The 19,905-nt window shown below is 47.7% G+C and overlaps 2 protein-coding genes across 4 annotated transcripts in view; both read right to left on the bottom strand.

Moving 5' to 3' along the window:
• ralgps1 (Ral GEF with PH domain and SH3 binding motif 1) overlaps nucleotides 1-19,865 on the bottom strand; it is a 150,379-nt gene extending 130,514 nt beyond the window's left edge. For 2 of the 3 annotated variants that reach the window (XM_031570904.1, XM_031570906.1), the window contains exons 1-3: nucleotides 19,501-19,865; nucleotides 6,713-6,802; nucleotides 2,690-2,789 (exon numbers count right to left, since the gene is read on the bottom strand). In XM_031570904.1, the coding sequence (XP_031426764.1) occupies nucleotides 2,690-2,746 (57 nt within the window). In that variant the 5' untranslated portion in view covers nucleotides 2,747-2,789; nucleotides 6,713-6,802; nucleotides 19,501-19,865. The remainder of the gene's footprint in view (nucleotides 1-2,689; nucleotides 2,790-6,712; nucleotides 6,803-19,500) is intronic. The other variant, XM_031570905.1, reaches the window with a different exon arrangement.
• The window catches only part of zbtb34 (zinc finger and BTB domain containing 34), a 34,490-nt gene continuing 20,070 nt past the window's right edge, over nucleotides 5,486-19,905 (bottom strand). Inside the window, exon 3 of the transcript XR_006152504.1 lies at nucleotides 5,486-5,516. The gene's annotated coding sequence lies outside the window, so the exon portion shown is untranslated. The remainder of the gene's footprint in view (nucleotides 5,517-19,905) is intronic.

The following is a 19,905-nucleotide window of genomic DNA, read 5'->3' as shown; positions in this document are numbered from 1 at the left end:
TCTGGGCTGTAACTGTAACAGAGCAGTCACTGTGCCATAACTGAGATGTGCGTGCGTGTGTGTGTGTTCGTGTGTGTGTGTGTGTGTGTGTGTGTGTGTGTGTGTGTGTGTGTGTGTGTGTCTGGAGGGAAGGGGAGCCTGGCATAATGAGAGGGGACAGGAGCTGTCAGGATGGATGAGTCGAAAGCTCCCTGCCGATGTCTAATGCAACCTCATCTACACACGCACACACATGCACGTAGCACACGCACGCACGTAGCGCGCGCGCACACACACCCACACACACCAGAACGCACAATGCGCCTTGTGAGAAATAAAACTCTCCAATGCGGCCCATAGACTGACACATGAAACCCTCGATTGTGGAATTACTCTTCACAGGGACACATAATCACTGCGTAAGTAAAATATAAAGCCTCGATCACTGCAGAAGTAAAACATGAAGCCTCGATCACTGCATAAGTAAAATAATGAAGCCTCGATCACTGCATAAGTAAAACATAAAGCCTCGATCACTGCCGAAGTAAAATAATGAAGCCTCGATCACTGCAGAAGTAAAATATAAAGCCTCGATCACTGCGTAAGTAAAACATGAAGCCTCGATCACTGCAGAAGTAAAACATAAAGCCTCGATCACTGCAGAAGTAAAACATAACGCCTCGATCACTGCGTAAGTAAAACATGAAGCCTCGATCACTGCAGAAGTAAAATATAAAGCCTCGATCACTGCAGAAGTAAAACATGAAGCCTCGATCACTGCAGAAGTAAAACATGAAGCCTCGATCACTGCAGAAGTAAAATATAAAGCCTCGATCACTGCAGAAGTAAAACATAACGCCTCGATCACTGCGTAAGTAAAACATGAAGCCTCGATCACTGCAGAAGTAAAATATAAAGCCTCGATCACTGCAGAAGTAAAACATGAAGCCTCGATCACTGCAGAAGTAAAACATAACGCCTCGATCACTGCAGAAGTAAAATAATGAAGCCTCGATCACTGCAGAAGTAAAATAATGAAGCCTCGATCACTGCAGAAGTAAAACATGAAGCCTCGATCACTGCAGAAGTAAAACATAACGCCTCGATCACTGCAGAAGTAAAATATGAAGCCTCGATCACTGGGTAAGTAAAACATAAAGCCTCGATCACTGCCGAAGTAAAACATAAAGCCTCGATCACTGCAGAAGTAAAACATAACGCCTCGATCACTGCATAAGTAAAATATGAAGCCTCGATCACTGCATAAGTAAAATAATGAAGCCTCGATCACTGCATAAGTAAAACATAAAGCCTCGATCACTGCCGAAGTAAAATATGAAGCCTCGATCACTGCAGAAGTTAAACATAAAATCTCCATCCCTGCCTGATTCCTAAAAACTGACAGGTAACCCCTCTAACAGCGTCTTAAACATACTCCTCAATGGAACACATTAAACTAGCATATAAACTCCTATCAATCGTCATCCTCATTGTATAACATTAAACTCTCCCCCACACCTTATTCCTCACAGTAACATATAAACCCCTATCTATCGTCATACTCATTGTATAACATTAAACTCTCCCCCGCACCTTATCCCTCACAGTCACATATAAAGGCCTCTAGCACTGCGCTAGTCCTCACAGTAACACGTAAAGGCCTCTAGCACTGCGCTTGTCCTCACAGTAACATGTAAAGGCCTCTAGCACTGCGCTTGTCCTCACAGTAACATATAAAGGCCTCTAGCCTGAAAGTATCTCATTAAACTCTCCATCGTTGTTCGATTCCTCACACTGACATATTAAGCTCTCCATGGCGGCATTATTCCACAAGCCTGACATATTAAGTCCTCCATGGGCATTATTCTTCAGCGGCGTGCACTTGAGACGCGTGTGATCGGAGCTAAAGGCTGCTGACAGATGCTGAGGGGAAGAACCTGCGATCCATCATCTCCCTGTCTGGAGCCATCAGACGCCATATTAAGAGAGCTGGAGACACGGCAGACATGTGCTGCCAGTGGGCCCATCCAAATCGAATGATGATTCATCTGAAGCGACGTGCTGCGGCCCAGACACGGCCAAGATCAACGGTAGACACGAGGCCTTCTCCTGTCTGAGGCCTGGACAGCACTGTTTCTATGACCCTCATGGGTTTGGCAGACGCTCTAACGCAAAGTGACTCCTGACACGGTGAGTTTACATCTTCATAGGCTTACTGGATGTTCCTCCCAGGGGTACAGGACCCCTCTCTCTCCAGTCACTGCTATCTAAGGGAGAGGACCCCTCTCTCTCCAGTCACTGCTATCTAAGGGAGAGGACCCCTCTCTCTCCAGTCACTGCTATCTAAGGGAGAGGACCCCCCACTCCAGTCACTGCTATCTAAGGTACAGGGACACAGGACCACAGATTTATAGTGTGCAAAGTCATGAACACCTGTAGACGTTTGTGATGCTTCCAGGTAGAAGTGCTCACTGATCAGTAGATTGCTTACGCCATCCCTACAGCTGGAGTAGTGAAATGTGCTCAACTTGTGTAAAGTGTAAAGTGTTGCTACTAAGAGTAAGTGTATACTCACGTCTGGACAGGTGTTGAGTGTGAGTGTGTGAGTGTGAGTGTGAGTGTGAGTGTGAGTGTGAGTGTGAGTGTGTGTGTGTGTGTGTGTGTGTGTGTGTGTGTGTGTGTGTGTGTGTGTGTGTATGTTTACACTCACATCTGGAGAGGCGGAGGTGATGCTGACGCTGGCGGGGAGCCCATTCCTCCTGTACATGCTCTCAGCCCAGCACCTCAGACATCATCATCATACACAAGACCTGCAACACACACACACACACACACACACAGACACAGACACAGACACACACACACACACGCACACACACACACACACACACACACACACGCACACACACACGCACACGCACACAAAGAGACAGAGAGAGAGAAAGAAAGAAAGAAAGAGAGAGAGGAGACTATGTAAGTTATATGGTGTAGTTCTACATTCAAATTACAAATCCCAATGTCAAATTTCTTATATATTATTGTATAAATGTGAATAGTAAAACAAATCAGAAATCAAAACAATAAACAGCGTGTGGCTTCCCATAACTCAGACTGTGTCTTATAGGTCACTGCATCTGCATGTGACTTCATGCAATCATAAATATTGTACAGCACACATATGAGCAACCACCTTGTCGGCAGGAGCACATGTAATGTATAAAAGTGTCCAGCAGAGGGAGTGCTTATCCATGTGTGAGAGCCTGAGCAGGTTTTTCCCTGCAGGCTTCAGTGCCTTACTGGCTCTGCCCTACATACAGACTGCCAGCCACTTCTCATTAAGAAACAATTAGGCAGGACCTCCTCCCTAACACACACACACACACACACACACACACACACACACACACACACACACACACACACACACACACACAATACACCTACGCTTTTTCCACAGTGACACATCTACTATATCAAAACAACACCACCATCAATCCCTTTCTTGCAGAAACTACATTGACGAAATCCAATAATGGCAGTGTTAGCCGCTGTAATCTAGAACACTTGGCCATAGAAATCTAAAACACATTTTGCGTGAAGGTTTCTGCAACTTGCCCATGTTCTATAAATGGGAGAAAAAACAGAGAGAGAGAGAGAGAGAGAGATGTTGTCAGTTAAAGCTCCCAGTCAATGATGTGTCCAACCCAGGCATGTCCTCTAACCCTAACCCTAACATGTCCTCTAAATGTCCACTAACCCTAACATGTCCTATAAATGTCCTCTAACCCTAACATGTCCTCTAAATGTCCACTAACCCTAACATGTCCTATAAATGTCCTCTAACCCTAACATGTCCTCTAAATGTCCTCTAACCCTAACATGTCCTCTAAATGTCCACTAACCCTAACATGTCCTCTAAATGTCCTCGAACCCTAACATGTCCTATAAATGTCCTCTAACCCTAACATGTCCTCTAAATGTCCACTAACCCTAACATGTCCTCTAAATGTCCTCGAACCCTAACATGTCCTCTAAATGTCCTCTAACCCTAACATGTCCTCTAAATGTCCCATAACTCTAACCCAGGCATGCGTGGACAAGGAGCAGGTCCCAGGGGCATCGGACGCGTCTGTGTGCCAGCTGGGTTTGTCCTGCATTGATTGGCACACCTGGAACACACACAGTGCATCACCACACCAACCCTTTGGCCTCAGAAACATGGAACATATACTACCACCTCATCAAACCCAGACCTCCTCCCATTGGTGCCCGTCACTCTGACACTTCTTCCCATTGGTTCTCGTCACTCACACACACAAACCGAGACCATATTATTATCATATTTACTATATTTCTCATTAACATATTCACTACATCAACACTCGTCCTCATTAACATATTCACTGCACCACTACCCATACTCATTAACATATTCACTAAACTACTATCCCTCCATTTTATTACCATATTACTGTATATCCACACCCACAATTACCATATTTTTAGTTAGAATACATTTAGCATACTTCTGCACAATGCCCCTTGCAGTACAGGTAAGGTATGCATTGAGCATACTTCTGCACAATGCCCCTTGCAGTACAGGTAAGGTATGCATTGAGCATTGAGTATATGGGCTCCCTGAGACTCAGACTCATGACCTCAGCGTGAGCACCTTGCTCTAGCAGTAGAGCTGAAGGGGCCCACAGTCCCAGACAAAGAAAAACGCCGTCTCACGCCACAAAGAGAAACGCCGTCTCACGCCACAAAGAGAAACGCCGTCTCACGCCACAAAGAGAAACGCCGTCTCACACCACAAAGAGAAACGCCGTCTCACGCCACAAAGAGAAACGCCGTCTCACGCCACAAAGAGAAACGCCGTCTCACGCCACAAAGACAAACGCTGTCTCACGCCACAAAGAGAAACGCCGTCTTACGCCACAAAGAGAAACGCCGTCTCACGCCACAAAGAGAAACGCCGTCTCACGCCACAAAGAGAAACGCTGCATCATCCCACAAAGAGAAACGCCGTCTTACGCCACAAAGAGAAACGCCGTCTCACACCCCAAAGACAAACGCTGTCTCACGCCACAATGAAACGCCGTCTCACGCCACAAAGAGAAACGCCGTCTCACGGCACAAAGAGAAACGCCGTCTCACGCGACAAAGAGAAACGCCGTCTCCCGCCACAAAGAAACGCCGCCTCACGCCATAAAGAGAAACATCGTCTAACACCACCACGTGGGCTGAGGGAGGGTGCAGTAGGCAGTTGCCTGGGGAACTCCTTAAGGTTGCTGTTATTATGGGATGGAAGGTGTAGTAAAAGATGAGAGAGGCATATTCAGCTCAAGATCTGAAAGAGCAGCCTCAGCAATGTGACAACGGGTGGAGAGGAATCTACTGACAGAGCAGCAGTAAAGGAGGGCGCACACACACACACACACACACACACACACACACACTCACACAGGCACACACACACACACACACACACACACACACACACACACACACACACACACACACACACACACACACAGCTGTCCCACAAACCTGCTAACCTCCACTTGAGGACAGGGCAGACACAGTTCCAGATCTGCCACTTCCCCTCCTCTCTAATCCCCACTGCTGCTGACGCTGACCGAGGTTAAGGACTGGGTTTAAAGGCACAAGGCTGCCACTGAAACAGTGTCTACTTTAAAGGCACTTTACTCTCACAGATGATTAAAACACAAGTCTGCATCTGAAACAGTGTCTACTTTAAAGGCACTACTCTCACAGATGATTAAAACACAAGTCTGCATCTGAAACAGTGTCTACTTTAAAGGCACTTTACTCTCACAGATGATTAAAACACAAGGCTGCCACTGAAACAGTGTCTACTTTAAAGGCACTTTACTCTCACAGATGACTAAAACACAAGTCTGCATCTGAAACAGTGTCTACTTTAAAGGCACTTTACTCTCACAGATGATTAAAACACAAGAACATCAGCCGAGTAGACAAACAGGATATACTGATGATTATGTCTCAGCGACCAACATGCATCTTCAGTAAATATTAAAAGGCAGATTTCAACTGCAACTCATATAAGAGAGAGGATCCTGTGGAGTGTGTGAGATGTGTGTGTAGCCATGGTGTTTGGAGAGAGTATCGTGCGGAGTGTGTGAGATGTGTGTGTACCCATGGTGTTTGGAGAGAGGATCCTGTTGAGTGTGTGAGTTCTGTGTGTGTGTGTGTGTGTGTGTGTGTGTGTGTGTGTGTGTGTGTGTGTGTGTACCCATGGTGTTTGGAGAGAGGATCTTGTTGAGTGTGTGAGATGTGTGTGTGTGTGTGTGTGTGTGTGTGTGTGTGTGTGTGTGTATGTGTGTGTGTGTGTGCCCATGGTGTTTGGAGAGAGGATCTTGTTGAGTGTGTGAGATGTGTGTGTGTGTGTGTGTGTGTGTGTATGTGTGTGTGTGTGTGTATGTGTGTGTGTGTGTACCCATGGTGTTTGGAGAGAGGATCTTGTTGGGTGTGTGAGATGTGTGTGTGAGATGTGTGTGTGTGAGATGTGTGTGTGTACCCATGGTGTTTGGAGAGAGGAACTTGTTGGGTGTGTGAGATGTGTGTGTGAGATGTGTGTGTGTGAGATGTGTGTGTGTGTACCCATGGTGTTTGGAGAGAGGATCTTGTTGAGTGTGTGAGATGTGTGTGTGAGATGTGTGTGTGTGTGTGTGTGTGTGTGTGTGTGTACCCATAGTGTTTGGATCTCTTCTGACACCCCTGAACTCTTCACAGAGATGCTGGACACGCCCACATCCTCTCCACCACTGGTCTGAGTCAACTATGAGAGACGGAGAGGGGAGAGGGAAACAAGAGGAAGGAGGGAGAGAGAAAGGGAAGGAGAGAGAGAGAGAGCGAGAGAGAGAAAGAGGGCGAGAGAAAGGGAAGGAGAGAGAGAGAAAAAGAGATAGAGGGGGAGAGAAAGGGAAGGAGAGAGAGAGAAAAAGAGATAGAGGGGGAGAGAAAGGGAAGGAGAGAGAGAGAAAGAGAAATAGGGGGACAGAAGAGAAAACAGAGGAATTATAAATACTTAAACAGCAAACACAATAATGCACCCACTAAAAGACTATCTCTGTCGTGCTGTATAATGCGCCCACTAAAATACGATTGTGCGGTGGTGCTGTATAATGCGCCCACTAAAAGACGATTGTGCGGTCGTGCTGTATAATGCGCCCACTAAAAGACGATTGTGCTGTCGTGCTGTATAATGCGCCCACTAAAAGACGATTGTGCTGTCGTGCTGTATAATGCATTTGCCCCTGCTCTTTTCTTCTCATTCCTCTTCTTTAACAACACCATGACTAGAGGGCTCTAGAGGCCGTCTCAGACTTTACGGTCACATCTGTTAGAGTGTTATTGTGGCCAGCCGCAGGTAAGACAGGGGAGATCGGCAGCCCAACACCGCAGGGGAGATCGGCAGCCCAACACCGCAGGGGAGATCAGGAGCCCAACACCGCAGGGGAGATCAGGAGCCCAACACCGCAGGGGAGATCAGCAGCCCAACACCGCAGGGGAGATCAGGAGCCCAACAGAGCCAACTAGTGAAGGCATTTTTTTTTAGCACCAAAAGATTGGTGGTCTGAGTATGATCAGTCAAGAAACAGGCTTTTTCTTGCAGTGAAGCGCATCAAGGGAGACAGACAGAGGTTTTACTCAAAAGAATCACCTATGTCTCATCTGCTCAGCCATTGAAAAAGTTCGCTTTAAATAGCCTCCATAGCATAAGGGGTGTCACCCCATAGCCCCATCCCTCCATGAATATGTATCAGTCTACTACCTCTGAGACAGGTACTTCACACTGTTAGTTTCACAGAGGAAATTGTTGATCCAGGGATCCAGCTGTGAGCAAATGGGGGGGGGGGGGGGCGTGGGTCTCAGCCTCATCACACTAATAACTTAAGCCTCCCACTCAGACCAATAACATATAACCATCCATGTGAGGAACACATAGCAATATGTATAATACAACACACATACAGAGGACTCAAGGCTCTGTAGCAAGTAACAAACACACATAGGGACACACCAAAACAACCAAGTTAAAAGTTAAGTTAAAAATGAAATACTCTCTCAGTTTGGCTTGTTTGTGCTGGTTGTGTTTTGTTGGCTTTCCCTGGGAACAGCCAATCGCCGCCTGAGAATCAGATGCAGGTCCTAGCTACCATGGCAACCAAAGAGGTAACTAGCAACATTGCCCTATCTGCGCAGGCAGTAGGGTGAGGTTAGCTTTAGCTTCTCGTTCCAAATGCATCATCCGTACTGACAGGGGGCTACTGGCAATCTCTACCCTTCAGATGACCACAGCAGGGACAAACCCAGAACAATCCTTTACTTCAACACAGCACCATCCAGCACCCAGCAGCCCGTACTTCAACACAGTACCATCCAGCAGCCAACAGCCTGTACTTCAACACAGTACCACCCAGCAGCCTGGCTCACTCAACGAGAAGCTGCACACCATCCTTCCAGCATTCTGAAAAGGTGAGAGAAACACACCACACACACACACACACACACACACACACACCAAATAGCCTTTAGAGGGACACAGTCCAACGCAACACACTGACACCCATTCTGTGTTACATCACTGTGTGCATTAGATAAAGTCAGGACTTACTGTACAGGTCCTCAGGTATGGCAGTATGGCAGACTTCTATGAAGCATGTTTTTTTATAAGGAACTTTTTCATTAGGAACTTTCTCATACGGTCTTCTCACAGATTAAAAAAGTTAAAAACATAGCACATTTCTTAGAAAATATGTAGGGTCTTAACGGACCTTATACATTTTATAGCACTGTGTAGTATTAATCCTGAGGTTATGAGAGCATACTTAAGATAACAGATATAAAACAAAATGTAAGAGGCCTGTGACACTTAACTTGTCCCATAGCCACAGCAGAGGAGGAATTTGGGGACGTTTCAGTTTTCCTGTCACTCACTCTGACATATGAGCTCCAGTTACTCTCTGCTCAGCTGTAATCTTTACAAACCAAACAATCAAATAAATCACCACGTGTGTCTGCACGTACTTCGAGTCAGACTGACACGTGCTGCTCTCAAGGATCCATATATAGGGGAACTGAGTCAGTGTATCTCTACACATCAGTGCCTCTGTGATGCTTTTCCATTAGTGTTTATGGCTGCACTTTGCTTATCTTCAGATAAAACACCAGCCTTTAGTGATACTCATTAGTCAGTGCCTACAGCCAGTTAGTGCATACGGCCACAGTGAATACGGTCACAGTGCATACGATCACAGTGCATACAGCCAGTCAGTGCATACAGGCAGTCAGTGCATACAGCCAGTCAGACATGACGGTACGGTGTTCTAACAGTCACTGCTGCTCCACGCAGAGCCCCCCAGCAGGTAACAGTATATTTCCCTTGCTTTGACAGATGTTGCCGATCAGTGGTCCAGCCTCTGAGGATAAACACCAGGAGTCCTCGAGGTCTGAAGAACCCATCAGCGTGTGTGTGGAGCAGGAGGAGTCCTCGAGGTCCACAGGTCCGATCTGTGTGTGTGTGGAGCAGGAGGAGGCCTCGAGGTCCACAGGTCCGATCTGTGTGTGTGTGGTGCTGCCCTTCGAAGTGGGAACACAGACCGAAGCGCTGCTACAGGCGCTAGGAGCCCGCTGCGTAGAGGAGAGCACTGTTACCGAGCGTTACTATGACAACGAGGGCTTCCTGCTGGCCTCCAAAGGGGTGTGGCTCAGCCAGCAGAACCACCAATGGAGACTGATCCTAGAAAACACACCTGGCACACCTGGCACACCTGGCACACCTGGCACAGGTGGAGAGAGGCTGGGAACCCACACAGAGGATGCCAGGTGGGCAGGTGGACAAAAGGAACCCGGAAGTACCCACCACAGGTGCCCTTCAGGTATACAGGCTCAGAGGAGGAAGGGGATGGATGCCCACACACAGAAGCAGGAGGATACTGGACTGAGCGTGCTTGGAGCCTCGTACCAGACACAGGCAGTGGGGAGCGTAAGCCCAGAGGATGCCTCACTCCCAGCCTGCTCAGACACAGGTGAGCCTGGCTGCAGCTCCTCTGGGCCCGCGGGGCCCAGGTGCAGGGAGCTGACGGAGCCCAGCGTCATCATCAGGCACCTGGCTGAGTGTCTGCACCTCTCCCCCGCGCCCCGCGCTGTAGAGACCCCTACCAGCATGGAGGACTTCCTGGAGTTGCAGGGCATCTGCAACTTTGCCAGCTGTAGCCACAGCAGCAGAAGGCGCTACACCCTGCCCAGGGGGTGCCAGCTGGTGGTGGAGTGGGCGTACGGGGCGCCCGGCCCTACTGCGGCCTCAGTGCTGCGAGAGGACTCCGACGTTCAGGCATACGGGGCGGCCTGCACTCCCGGCCCTTCCATGCTGTCGCAGGGTGAGGTGTGTGGGGGCGCCCGTGATGCTCCGGTGCGGGCGCACAGTGGGGGCGCCCGTGATGCTCCGGCCTCTCAGGAGGAGGCAGACGTGCGTGCGCACAGTGGGGGCGCCGTGTGGAGGTCCGGGGCTGCACTGCTGCAGAAGGAGGTAGATGCGCTGGACATCAGCAGAGAGCTGGAGGAAATGGACAAGATGGCGGCAGAGCTGGGGCTCAGAGCCAGGCCCAATGGAGATGCTAATACAGCGGTCTCTCTCTCAGGATACTGACCCACAGCTGTCTGTCTCTCTCAGGATACTGATCCACAGCTATCTCTCTCTCTCAGGAGACTGACCCACAGCTGTCTCTCTCTCAGGATACTGACCCACAGCTGTCTCTCTCTCAGGATACTGACCCACAGCTGTCTCTCTCTCAGGATAGTAACCCACTGGAGGCACTGAGACAACTGTCTCTCTCTCAGGACCCAAAGCCAGTGGAGGCGCTGAGACAGCTGTCTCTCTCTCAGGATACTGACCCACAGCTGTCTCTCTCAGGATACTGACCCACAGCTGTCTCTATCTCAGGATACTGACCCACAGCTGTCTCTCTCTCAGGATACTGACCCACAGCTGTCTCTCTCTCAGGATACTGACCCACAGCTGTCTCTCTCAGGATACTGACCCACAGCTGTCTCTCTCTCTCTCTCAGGATACTAACCCACTGGATGCTCTGAGACAGCTGGGATTAAAACTCTAGTTGGGATTTAACCTCAATAGTCACGTCTACAGCGAAGGAGGCTTCAAAAACTAAATACACAAAAACTCTACATGGGTAAAGCAGATTTTCTAGCTTGTACTGTTGCACAAAAACCCTAAGAGCCAATTATGGCGTTTCCTTTTTTCCCAAAAGGCAACCGATGACTGAAACAACAGGCTTCCAGCAGGGTGTGGTATGTGTGTGTGTGTGTGTGTGTGTGTGTGTGTGTGTGTGTGTGTGTGTGATGACTGAAACAACAGGCTTCCTGCAGGGTGTGGTATGTGGGCCTCCAAATGAACAGTGAAACGTGACTCTGGTTAAAGAGGCAGCCAATCCCCCCCCCCCTATGAGACCCGCAGGTGTGATGTGTGTGTGTGTGTGTGTGTGTGTGTGTGTGTGTGTGTGACTCTGGTTAAAGAGGCCGTTGAGCCCATCTGTGATGTGTGTGTGTGTGTGTGTGTGTGTGTGTGTGTGTGTGTGTGTGTGTACGACTGGCTAAAAAGGCTGCTGAGACCTGCAGGTGTGATCTGTGCACCAGTTCAGACGTCCAACAGATCGCCAACTGCTCAGACATCATCGGTTACTGTGGCAACACAGCAAGCAGCAGCCTGTTTATAATTTGGTTCCTGGCTGAGAGAGCAGAGTCAAGCTGCAGGCAGGACAGTCTGCCAACCCAGAACTCTCAATGCTAACGCTATACTCCAGTCAGCTTCCCCACTAATCTCAATGAACCGGCACAGAACTCTCAATGCTAACGCTATACTCCAGACAGCCTCCCCACTAATCTCAATGAACCAGCACAACATTTGTTATGCCTAATGCCTAATGCAAGATCTCTGTCAACCAGCCAGAACTTCCAGCTTCCTTCCAATACAAGATATCAGTCAACGACCTCAAAACTTTCAGTTTCCCTGGCTATCGGAAGTTCTCTTTCAGCGGCGGAAGTTCTCTTTCAGTTTCCCTGGCTATCGGAAGTTCTCTTTCAGCTGCGGAAGTTCTGACATCTGACAACCCCAAATCTCCCCTGCAGCACTGTTCTTACTGTCGTCAGGGCGACACACTGGTCTTACTGTCGCCAGGGCGACACACTGCTTTTCCTCCAGACTTAACAATCCCTCACCAGGACATCTCTATTAGTAGGGCTGCTCTGGATAATTACCTCCTCTAAAGACCTCAGACCATGACAGGCTATACTTTCAGAAAGCCACCGCTGTTACCTTATGCAGAGTCAAGCTTCATTCCAAGCCAGATACTCATGAAAGGGATACATTTAGGGCTTAATCTTTCATTTTATGTCCGCGAAAATCTACAATCTGTGGAAACATTCTTCAATGATTAGAATATCTCACTGCAGATCTACTCCCAGCCTGCCCTCTATATTTAAACACCAGCAGACTTCAGTGAGAGTGATCGCTACGAACACAATGGGGGGATCTGCGGTTGGAAAGAGCCCGTTCTCACCAAAGCCATATTTTCCCTTGACTGAGTCCAGCTCCTGGGGAGTGAGATTAACTAGGCGGCAATCACACACATACAGAACCAAGGAGGTACACACACACAGAACCAGGCAGCTACACACACACAGAACCAGACAGCTACACAGACACACACACACACACACACACACACACACACACACACACACACACACACACAGAGATGGCTAGCACACACAGAGAACTAGGTGGCTAGCACACACACAGAACCAGGCATCTAGCACAGAGACCCCACTACTCATCTCAGAGCCAACACAGAGCCCCAGATCTTAATCTTACTCCCATATCCATCCAAGCACACCCCAGTTCATCTCACACCTTTAACCAGGCAGCTAGCACAGAACCCTTAACCAGGCAGCTAGCATACACCTTTAACCAGGCAGCTAGCACAGAACCTTAGTTCATCTCACACACAGTATAAGAAACCACAACCAGAGACAATACAGACCTCAGACATGGAAGAGAAACTCTCCCACAGAAATAATGTTCAGCTCATCTGAAGCTCCGGCCCAGACCTGAGACCGACCAGACCTGAGACCGACCAGGCCAAGAGAGGCACTGCGGCAGAGTTGCCAAATGAAAGGAGTTTGTTCAACCTCATATATTTGTGTCCAGCTTTGTATCCATTCAGACGTGTAACCGTTCACTTTACAACATGCAGAGGGAATTAGCGGACAGAAATGTGGACAGACAGAACGTGAAGGACATCTTTTTACAGATTGCCCTTCCATGATGCATCAGCGGACCCCTCTCTTTCAGACTCAGTGCTGCGGTGTTGAGCTGCAGCCTACCGCCGTGGGTACACTTTAGTGGGTACACTTTAGTCCATCATCTCAGGAGTCCACTGGGCAACTGCCTTCTCAGCTAGTCAACAGCCCTCAATTCACACTCAGATGGGCAACAAGCCTCTGGGCCTGTGTGTGTGTGTGTGTGTGTGTGTGTGTGTGGCACAGGCAGACTCTCACGTCCAAACCGCTCAAACAGGCAGCCATCTGTCCCCCTCACACTCTTCCACTGAAGGCTGTCAGGAGAGGCAGGGCTGGGGCACTGCCATGAGACACACACACACACACACACACCACACACACACACACACACACACACACCACACATATAAAAATACACACACCCATAAACACTTACACACAAACACACACTCATATACACATAAACAAACAAACACACACACATACACACAAGGCTTAGACACAGCCTTACTGTGCAGTCCTGCATATTTTTTAAATCCTCTAACTGAGAAAGAGGGGGAGGCTTCATAATGCAACCTAGCTAAAAAGGCTACTGTATGACATGCTGTCAGAGTCTGCGCACACACACACACACACACAGAGAGAGAGATAGAGAGCTTCTCTCTCCCTGCTTTGTCTCTTTAACTACCGAGAGTACAGCCTACCCTTTCCTCGACCCTCCCATGGTCATTTCTTCAGAACACCTTTATGGCTTATTACACTCCTGTAAAACATGAGCGCACACACACACACACACACACACACACACAGCTTTGCTGAGAAACTCCTCACCCTTAAACTTGACCTCAACCTGCATGGCAATTAGCAGCCATAGAAACCACAGAAGAAACACCCATTGCAGGAACGAGATGCTGTTTGTCATGTCATTTCCTGAGACACACCTGCCACTGACCTCTGCTCTCAGACACATGTGCACACACACACACACACACACACACACACACACACACACACACACACACACACACACACACACACACACACACACACACACACACACACACACACACACACACACACCCACACACACACACACACACACACACACACACACACACACAAAAGAGTCCTCCTAATGATAAAGAGGAAAGAATGTATGGCTGAAAGTAGGCTAATGGGCTCCGGGGTTAGAGATAGGGCCGTCTCACGGTGACTGGAGCAGGGGTTTGGGAATGTTTGCTGTGTTTCAATGTTTAGTCAACAGGAGAGAGGAAGAACAGCTACTAGCAAGAGACTGGATAAGCTCAAGTCGTCACTTCCAGTGTTTCACGGCCGCTGAAGCACAGACAGACTGCTCCATGTGCAAACATACGCCAGCAGCACAGACAGCAGCACAGACAGCAGCACAGACAGCCGGAGCAGCACAGACAGACTGCTCCAAGTGACACCATACCCCAGCAGGACAGACAGACTGCTCCAAGTGACACCATACCCCAGCAGCACAGACAGACTGTGCAAACATACCCCAGCAGACTTTGAAGCCACATGGCAAACCCAAAACCTTCCACTTCACTGCAAACCCAAAAGCCTTTGGAAGGAGCAAAACCAATGAGGAGATTAATGTTCAATCTATTTGTAATTCAATCATGATTTGCTTTGATTTAATACAATAACCTTGTACTTTTTGTATCTGTTTATCTTTGTACCACACCTACAGTAATGAATGATTTCCAGACCAATGATGTTAGGTTCAGAGCCCATAAAACACAAAGCATCTTAAGGCCGAGAAGAACTTGGCAATTTAGCAAATAACCCTAAAAATAATGGGCATGTCAGTCATAACTTTAGGACTCCTAATTTCTTTGACTAAGAGTAATTGACAAAGCCCCTTAGAACTAAAAGTAGCACCTAAATCTGTCCAGAGGACTCGTGACTCACTAAGACCAACTCCCAAACGAATAGAAAATGTTTCTCTCAAATCCCGTTCCAGTCTTTTGGAATGTAGAAGCAGAAGATAACGCACCAATCGCAAGGCAATAATTGGCCCATGGAGCTTGTAAGGGGCGCAATAAAAATGTCAACCAAACAAAACAACCCACTCAGCCGAAATTAAATTAACATTTGATTGAAAGCTAATTCAAGTAGCTCCTGTGTACACAACTGTGTCATCATACAGAATTTTGAAAACTGTGCACATGTACTCGGTCTGAGGGTTCATATATCAATGAACAGACTATGTCACTTATTTATTCATGTATTTATTTATTTATTTATGTATGTATTGTTCTTTGCGGTAGGCTGGGAAACAAATGCCTACTCACTGGCACAGACCTGTCACTCACCAACCAATCACAGAGGTCTTTGACAGCAAACTTATGCACAAGACTTGGTGTCAGCGATACTTGGCATCAGCGATAGTTTTTGCTTTTCCTCAGTAAAAGTTGGTCTCAGGAGCCTTGTGAAATATATATATATATATAAAACCTTTACTTAGAAACTTTTAGTGCAATTTATGAGCACTCTTAATTTAAGATCAAATGGGCCCTGGCAGCCCTCTCTCCTGAGATGAGCGATGGACCTGAGACTGAGGACTACAGGGCTACACACACACACACACACACACACACACACACACACACACACACACACACACACACACACACACACACACACACACACACACCTTCTCTCCTGAGATGAGCGATGGACCTGAGACTGAGGACTACAGGGCTGTACATGCACGGACGCACGCACACACACACACACACACACACACACACACACACACACACACACACACACACACACACACACACACACACACACACACACACACACACACACACACACACACACACACACACACACACACACACACACCTTCTCTCCTGAGATGAGCGATGGACCTGAGACTGAGGACTGCAGGCCTGTAACTCCTCAGTGTATTCACCATCCCCGAGGTTTATTTCCACTGCTAGAGAGCTTTCTGTAAACCTGTATTTAAGGGCTGAGGTGCACTTCTGGTTCCAGAATTACATGAGGTTCAGCCGACCGCCCCTGTCATCAAGCCTTCGACTGGTGCAATAGCGATTCAAAAGATCAAACACACACACACATATATATTTATATATACTTGTATATATAACACACACACACACTGTCATTTATAACACACACTTCAGCTTGTATATATAACACACATGTTGGCCTCAGGCCAAACGCTACTGCAGGACAACAACAGCCCAAACTATGCCTACACACAACTACGGGACAGGACTGGCTAGATTACCACCAGCGACACAAATGACTTCATCACGGCAGTACTGCAGATGCATCAAGTCACACACAGATCTATGGGACACACTGGGAGTGGTTCAAAGAGAAGTAATATTAGAAACTGCATGGTCTACAAACAATGGGACATCCAGGCCAAGATGCATTATTCTCGTGCTGCTGAGAAAACAAAGCCCTGAATTGTGGATGTGATTCTTCCTCTAATCTTAGTGGCAACAGGGGAAAGAACGCTCTACTGTGATGTGTTTGTCAACAGGGGAAAGAGCCCTCTACTGCGATGTGTTTGTCAACAGGGGAAAGAGCCCTCTACCGTGATGTGTTTGTCAACAGGGGAAAGAGCCCTCTACTGTGATGTGTGGCTGCACACACACACACACACACACTCCTTCTCTCGAGAGCTGGGCTTTAGCACCGAGTAACTCTCATGAATAATGAAAGACAACATGCTATGGCCACACTGGGCGAATAGGCTTGAACAACACATGGTATATTTATATACAATATTCACCTACAGTCCTGTTCCAGGAACTCACACAGCACATACGCTCACACAGCACACACACACTCACACAGCACACACACTCACACAGCGCACAAACTCACACAGCGCACTCACACTGCTTTCCATTTTTTAAAAAAATGTGTAGGTTTAGTGGCAAAAGGTGTTATTTGCCTCCCCTTCATGTAAAAGCTAAGGGGGGGGGTTATTGCATCACAAATGGGCAAAATCAGTGTTTTACGTAACTGAACTTTGACTTAAACTTGCACTCCAATTAGATGATGGAGACTAGAGCCTCTTTTATATAGCTTCATACACACTCTTATAGAGCTTCATACACACTCGTGTGGATGTCACACATCCTGCCGAGGCACAGTGTAAATCGGGTCAGCAAAGACACACAGGACACAGGACGGCCTGTGAGAGCCCCACGGGGCGGGAAAAGCCATCCATACACACACCTTACTCATGCCGGCTACGTGTAACAAGCCATCCCTACACACACCTTACTCATGCCGGCTACGTGTAGCAAGCCATCCACACACACACCTTACTCATGCCGGCTACGTGTAGCAAGCCATCCATACACACACCTTACTCATGCCGGCTACGTGTAACAAGCCATCCATACACACACCTTACTCATGCCGGCTACGTGTAACAAGCCATCCATACACACACCTTACTCATGCCGGCTAGGTGTAACAAGCAAAGCAGGAGAGAGGGCAGCTAGCTGTAAGAAACACACCCCGTACACGTGTAAATCAGAGGATGAATGAGGGGAGGTGTCTGACAGCCTTACGACTGTGCGAGCTGAAACACCTGAATACGACCTGCGCCTGCAGCCCATCCGACACCGACGCCATCACAGCTACATCCAGCGCATTTAATAATTCAGATTACAGTAAGCACTTCTTGCATTTTTAAAGGCCTCAGCCTGCTCAAAACACTGAAGAAAGCTGTCCGACTGCAGCATCGCTGAATCGGAATCGATTTAAGACACAAGTCTCCTCACAATGAATGAATAAATAAATAAAATACTGAACACACCAGGTGGGTGTGTCATGCATCCCTTCTTAGAGAAAGCTCTTGATCTCTTTAAAGCCATGGCTAAGGTAAATTAACTATACTGACAGGCCTTTTAAAATGGTGGCATCATTAAATGTTCACATGAGTTTTCCATTTTCCAAATTACTATTTATTTTATTTTATTTCATGTAACTGTGTCATTGGGCCAGTGTGTTTGCCCAAAATCAGCGTAACCTCATTCTAAAGCCCATCTACTCTCTACCTCGTGTCCTCCTTCCCCAAAATATATTTCCCAATGACTCCCTGTTGGCTGTGAGCTGTGCATGAATCACCCTCACAGAGTGATTCTATTACCCCGGGGTGTGTGTTTGCCGACAAGCTGCTTGTCCCACACACTGTGCAGTAATTAGCGTTAAGTCAGTGATCTCTCAGCGCAGATAGCCTTTCAGCCTGGGGCAAAGTGAAAGCACCTAGTCCTTCGTAGAGGTTAGCGTGACAGGAAACCGGAGAGTGGAGCCAGGTAGGTACTTTCCAGGTGAGTCCCCGCCACCCAACTCGCTTCCAAACTAAGGCTCCTGGGGTTGGGATACTGTACAGGAATGGACATAATATCACTTCTAATAATTATTTGATTTCTTCCAGATCCGCTCACACATTAATCAAATCTGAAACTGTGCAACTACAAAGGCTATCAGATACACTACACTGTAAGCCCAAATACATGACTAAAGGCCCTTTTAGAAGAACCCGTCCTCTGTTTATGATATTACATAGAGGGTCAAGCAATTGTCTAGCATGGAGGTTAAATAGCCTAAATAGCCTACTATCATTGCTGGCAAAGGTGTATATATTAAGACATCAGACTGTGAAGCTGTGATCTGGTAGGCTATTCCCTGACATCTCGCATTAGCATCCATCCCGCCATTCGTGCACTGGGGTGGATGTCGTGTTAAGGCATCCGTCGTTGACGTAGGCTAAGGTTACCGTACTCACTGCTCTTTATTCGCTACTGATAACCTGCTGCCACTAATAATAAGACACTCATCGCAAGGGCGCATCGTTTTGACCAAGACATGTTTGCGGAAGCGTGCTAAACAAATTACATGACTGTCACATCATAAAAGCTTAGTATCCCGATGCCTTCCACATGGCTGCGTTTGCAGAGATCAAATATTTGAAGTCAGAAGGATAAACACCACCTCAACGTCCACCTTATTTCAAGGGACTCCCCGTGACACAAACTCAATCAGAGCCCTGTTTCTTGCACCACATTATTTACAATGGCAAGGGCAGAACATTTCAGTCAGTCGCAATGGAGCGGAGATTATACTCACCCTTTATTAGACCGTAGCCTATGAAGCTAGTGTAAATTCCTCGGGTTTATCTGCAAAATTCAACACTGTACAATAATCAGCGACGCTCTACCACAATCCTCAGAAATATGAAAAATCCGGTTTGCGCTGTGCAGTTTCGCCCGCTGTCCTGCACCTTGCGCGAGACACCACTCAATCCAGCGTGATATTATTCTCTCCCACGCGCATCGCGTTCCCTTGCAACGCACGTTTTCATTAACAGACTCAGGGGGAACATGGCAATGGTGGCTTGGTGTCCTATGGGTAGACTACTCTACCGCCGACAACAGAAGGGGTAGGGCCCGGTGCCAGTCTCTGGGTACCAACATCAGGAAGTGCCAGGTAGGTGTATGTTGTTTGACAGACAGGTGCGCTGACAAATAAAAC

Source organism: Clupea harengus, chromosome 7, assembly GCF_900700415.2.
Source record: "Clupea harengus chromosome 7, Ch_v2.0.2, whole genome shotgun sequence".
NCBI classification, from domain to species: domain Eukaryota; kingdom Metazoa; phylum Chordata; class Actinopteri; order Clupeiformes; family Clupeidae; genus Clupea; species Clupea harengus.
This window is presented reverse-complemented; position numbering and strand designations above follow the sequence as displayed.